Genomic DNA, 5,000 nt, shown 5'->3' on the forward strand with positions numbered 1-5,000 from the left:
TATGTTGAAGGAGTGCTTGACAGATGTGTGAAAGGTTTCTGTACCTGAAAGTATGAAGGCCTGAAGGAAATCTGAATGTATGTTGATGGGGAATTGCTAAAAAAAAAAGCCTTAAAAATGTGGAGCATTTTAAACTGGCACTTTGTAAAAACCCTTGAAAGATTGAAAGCCTGAAGGCCTGGAAAATCTCTAAATGGTTTCTCTACCTGAAGGAGTTACAAGCAGTTTGAGTGACAGCCAAAGCTTAAATCCTTTGTTTATAAACAACAGGTGCAGCCAATTAAGCAAATTAATGTCACGATTAACCAATCAAAATAACACATCACATTTTATATTCTTTATGTATTACAGACACTTTATAAATGGTGAAGGTAGAGAGATACTAAAAATACAACTTCAACACAAATGTATTAAACATGAATCAATAAAACATCTGTATTTAATACCCAGCTAACCACTCCTTCTCTCTCCTCTCCTCCTTCTCTCTCCTCTCCTCCTCCTCTCTCCTCTCCTCCTTCTCTCTCCTCTCCACCTTCTCCCTCCTCTCCACCTCCTCTCTCCTCTCCTCCTTCTCTCTCCTCTCCACCTTCTCTCTCCTCTCCACCTTCTCTCTCATCTACTCCTCTCCACCTTCTCTCTCTCCTCCTTCCCTCTCCTCTCCACCTTCTCCTGGATCATGTGCAGGTACGCCAGAGTCGCTGGAGGAGAAAGAGCGGCAGCTGTCCACCATGATCGGTCAGCTGATCAGCCTGAGGGAGCAACTCCTCGCTGCCCACGATGAGCAGAAGAAGATGGCCGCCTCACAGCTGGAGAAGCAACGGCAACAGATGGAGCTGGCCCGGCAGCAGCAAGAGCAGGTAGGCCCGGTCTGTGCGAGTGTGTGTGTGTAGCTGAAGTGGTTATATGAGGCGTGTTTGACAGTTAAACCCTTCTGGTACAGTATGTATCACTCAGTGTGCAAAGCAATGCTGCAGTGTAGAAGTGGATCAGTGCGGTTTTGCACTTTCAAGTGTTCCAAATTTCCAAAACAGAACTAGAACGTGACAATTATGTGTCTCTTTAGAGTGAGTGTGTGTGTCTGTGGCAGGTCTATGTGCGTGTCAATGATATTTGCAATTACCGATGTTTGCGTGTGTCTTCAGGTGTCAGTGTTAAAGAAGAGGTTGAGTGTGTGTGTGTGTGAGAGAGAGAGAGACAAGTAGACAGCAAACGCCGTGTACTCCTCTTTGTTTCTGCTGTTTTCCAACACCTAGTGTGGATCGCCGTATGACAGGCTGTGTTTGGACAAGTCCACACCTCCCATCACAACACATTCCACCTTTCATGGCTTCACAAAGACGATCCAGAGAGTGAAAGGAACGACAGATTCCAATATCAGCCAGTCATTTGGCTGTTGAGACTTGATAGGATAATACCCTACAGACAGACCCGGGGAAATATGCCTTTAATGAAATATGACATGTGTGCAAATGGGGCGCCGCCTCCCATTCAGCAGCCTGTAATTACATTTCAGAATAAATACTCTAAACAGCTCCTCAAAAAAAAAACAGCCAGCTGCTTTCCTGTTCTGGCTCAGGAGGCGGGATCACCTGGGTCAGGTCCTGCCCCTTTAAGGGTTTTGACCCCTAGGGATTGGTCCGTCTCAACCCGCCCGTCACAGAACCAGACTCCGCCCTCTGACATTTGATTTCAGAAGGAAAATCTCACATCTAAACATCAACAAGTGTTTGACGCTGGGCATGGTAAACATGCCAATCAGGCACAACCTGTAGGGCTAATTGTATGAAGCGGTGGTCCTGTCCGTCACGCTGCATTCAGGCTCTCCTCCATGTCTTCTGAGATGCTCTTCAGCGGTCACACACACACACACACACACACCTCCCTCGCTGCTAACACACTTCAGTTTCAACGTGATGGCACACACACTTCTGACTGGAATCTTTCAGTTTTCTAACAAAATCAGGCCACAAACATCCTGAAATGGATCCATGACAACTAACTAGACATGTACTGTAATGTAGTTTGGTTGATCTTGAAATAAATCGTCCTCATTGTCAGTGACAAAGTTCCTATTCCATACAACAATCCAGGTTTTGTCTCTCTCTCTCTCTCTCTCTCTCTCTCTCTCCTTGTCTTCCTCTCACTTGCTCTTCATTAGAACAAGGGTGACACAGACACAATAGACACACAATACACACTTTTGTCTCACTAATTGCTTTCATTCTCTCTCTCTTTTTGTGCCACTTCTGTGTGTTCTCACAGATTGCCAGACAACAGCAGCAGTTACTGCAGCAGCAACACAAGATCAACATTCTCCAGCAACAGATCCAGGTTAGTCAACAACACGCACACACACACACACACACACACACACACACACACACACACACACACACATACACACACACTGCCTATGGTTTAATTGTCCAACATTTTCTTATTATTGAGTCATGCATGATTGGAAATCGGGTAAGTAATGTTCACAGTTCACGACCTTTACTATTGTGCAGCGATACTATTGAAAGAAATCAGGCATACAAGCGCACTACAACACACACACACACACACACACACACACAATAACACACAGCAGTGACCCAGTAATTAGCCTGGTTATACTGGGCTCATTTACTGTTGCATTGATCACGCTGGAGATCGATTTCCCAGCATCCCCTCTGCCTCCTCCCACTCTCTGCTCTTTCCCCCATCATCTATTTATCAACATGTGTTTCCTCTCATCACCCCCACATCCACTCCTCTGTCTCCTGTCTCTTTTAATCAAACCCTTTACACACACACAGGCACACACACACACACACAGGCGCACACACACAGGCGCACGCACGCACACACACACACACACAGGCGCGCGCACACACACACACACACACACACACACACACACACACACATCTCCTTTCTGGTTATGAGATCACAGTTTCCCTCTTCTGCAGACTCTTCACGTTCTTCTTCTTCTTCTTCTTCTTCCTCTACTCGTTTTGCAGCTTCATTAAATTCCAACCAGAACAACAAATAAATAAAAACACACACACACACTACACGCGGGATAGGAAATGGAACATTGACGCTGTGCGGTGGCTTCTCTCCTCCTACAGATGCGTATCGACAGAAAACATGGCCAGGCTTTTCTCTAATCACCTTTTTCTCTTAACTTATCCTCCACTTCTCTGTTTCCTTCCCCCTGATTAGTCGCTCCTGGTTTTTCGTGTTCCTACATCTGTTTCAGCCTCCCACCTGATGCGCTAAGAGATTCATGATCCGTGTGTGCATAATCACTCAGAAATCACCACCAGCTGGGCGCCAAATGCTGTTAAACGCGTTCGCCGCGGCCCCGATTGCCACGTGGGGAAAGTAGCCAGCCTGTTATTCATCAGTTTATGTTTTAAAGTGGAAGTTAGAGCGCCGCTGAAGGAAATAAAGTCCTAACACATTCTTGAATAGCCTCTTCATCCACGGAGGAGTGCGGTTGACACAACGATGCGTTCCCCCCCTCATCTGGCTCGGCTCTCACGTAGTTAACGATGGCTTGTTTCTCACTCGCACCCCCCTCCCCCCTCCCTCGCACACCCTCTGATCTTAATAAAGCTCAGATCGGACTTCATTAGGCTGCGAGCCCCAGGGGAGAACGAGGCTATAAAAACCCCCAGCCTTTAGTTGGCTCCTCTTCCACGCTGTGAAGCACGGAGCCTGTGTCATGTTTGCTTCTGAGGATGAAGGCGTCTGTGTGTGTGTGTGTGTGTGTGTGTGTGTGTGTGTGTGTGTGTGTGTGTGTTCGCATGTAGCGCTTCAGACGGATCTGTGAATTCAGGTGAAGGGTTTTCTCGAGCTCCGGCTTTTGTACAGCGTTTCATTTCACCGTCGTCGTCGTAACTTGAATCTGTACGGTGAAAATGAAAGCGTGGACACAGAGATGCTAGACGACGTATAGAACACCCTAACAGGGCCCTTAATAGAACACAAGCAAAGCCTTTTTAATGGTGTGTTTTATTTAAGTTGTCCTTTAGAAACAATAGCCTTTCTTGGCTCAACAGCCCCGGCTCAGTAACAAGCATATGGTCTATCTACTGTACAGAGGTTGGGAGATGTTATGGCTGAGCTCCAGGGCTCAGTCACCAGGGTCTGGGCTGTTTACGCTGTGTCGGATGTGTGTTGGCCTTAAACACACAGGCAGCACTGCACCGGTCTGTTTCCACTTATCAAATCCAGACTACTCGCCTCTAAGGCCAATACACTGAGGAGCTGACCAAATGCTACTGTTTCAGGAGAGAAGAATAGGCTTCAGTGTGGGGCCAGCTGGTGTCCATGTCTTAAAGTAAGACACACATAAATACAGAGCAGCGCCTGGTTCAGAACCAAACCCTCACTGCACAGTTCTGATTGATTGCCACATTCTATGGTCTATCACCTTCTTAATAATGATTTGATAAAGGATCTATCGTCTGGCCAACTAGCTACTTTGGCCAACAGCTAGCCACTATGTTGCTAACTAGCTGGTTTGACTCTTCTACTACCATTTAGCTAGCAGCAGCAGGAGCAACAGGACTCTTTCTCAGCAGAAGGTTGGACTTGCTTATGAATTTGTTAAAGATAACGTTCTGTCTAGCTAAGTAGGCGTATAACAAACAGAACAACACAAAGTGAGCGTGTGATTATCTGACACATGGAGATCAGGAGACCAAACCTTCATTCTGTGACTTGGATAATGAATCTCAGTGGTTTGATTGGTGTGAAACTGGAGCTTTATCTGTGTCTGATTTACCAATGTAAATGATGGAAGCCCAGCGGGGGGGCCGCGGCGCTCCCAGCTCGCCTCTGCCTCTCCTCTGCTCGTCTCCTCGGACGTGTCAGTGTGTTTGTCAGCCGGCGTGCTGGAGCGCTGGAGTGAGGGGGAGCAGAGTTCAAAGTGACCCAGGTTTCCTGTCATGTGGTTTTAAATGGTGTGGAGAGCCAGCGGGGGATGTCCACGGGTTAAAGGAATG

At 47.0% G+C, this 5,000-nt stretch overlaps 1 protein-coding gene across 2 annotated transcripts in view; it reads left to right on the forward strand.

Moving 5' to 3' along the window:
- Nucleotides 1–5,000, forward strand: part of LOC142995956 (transcription factor SOX-6-like) — an 88,227-nt gene that overhangs the window by 51,178 nt on the left and 32,049 nt on the right. For both annotated transcript variants that reach the window (XM_076146819.1, XM_076146820.1), the window contains exons 5-6: nt 685–857; nt 2,263–2,331. In XM_076146819.1, coding sequence (XP_076002934.1) covers nt 685–857; nt 2,263–2,331 — 242 coding nt within the window. The remainder of the gene's footprint in view (nt 1–684; nt 858–2,262; nt 2,332–5,000) is intronic.

Source organism: Genypterus blacodes, unplaced genomic scaffold, assembly GCF_046128005.1.
Source record: "Genypterus blacodes isolate CSIRO-AG114 ecotype Tasmania unplaced genomic scaffold, CSIRO-AGI_Gbla_v1 ptg000034l_1, whole genome shotgun sequence".
Classification (NCBI taxonomy): Eukaryota; Metazoa; Chordata; class Actinopteri; order Ophidiiformes; family Ophidiidae; genus Genypterus; species Genypterus blacodes.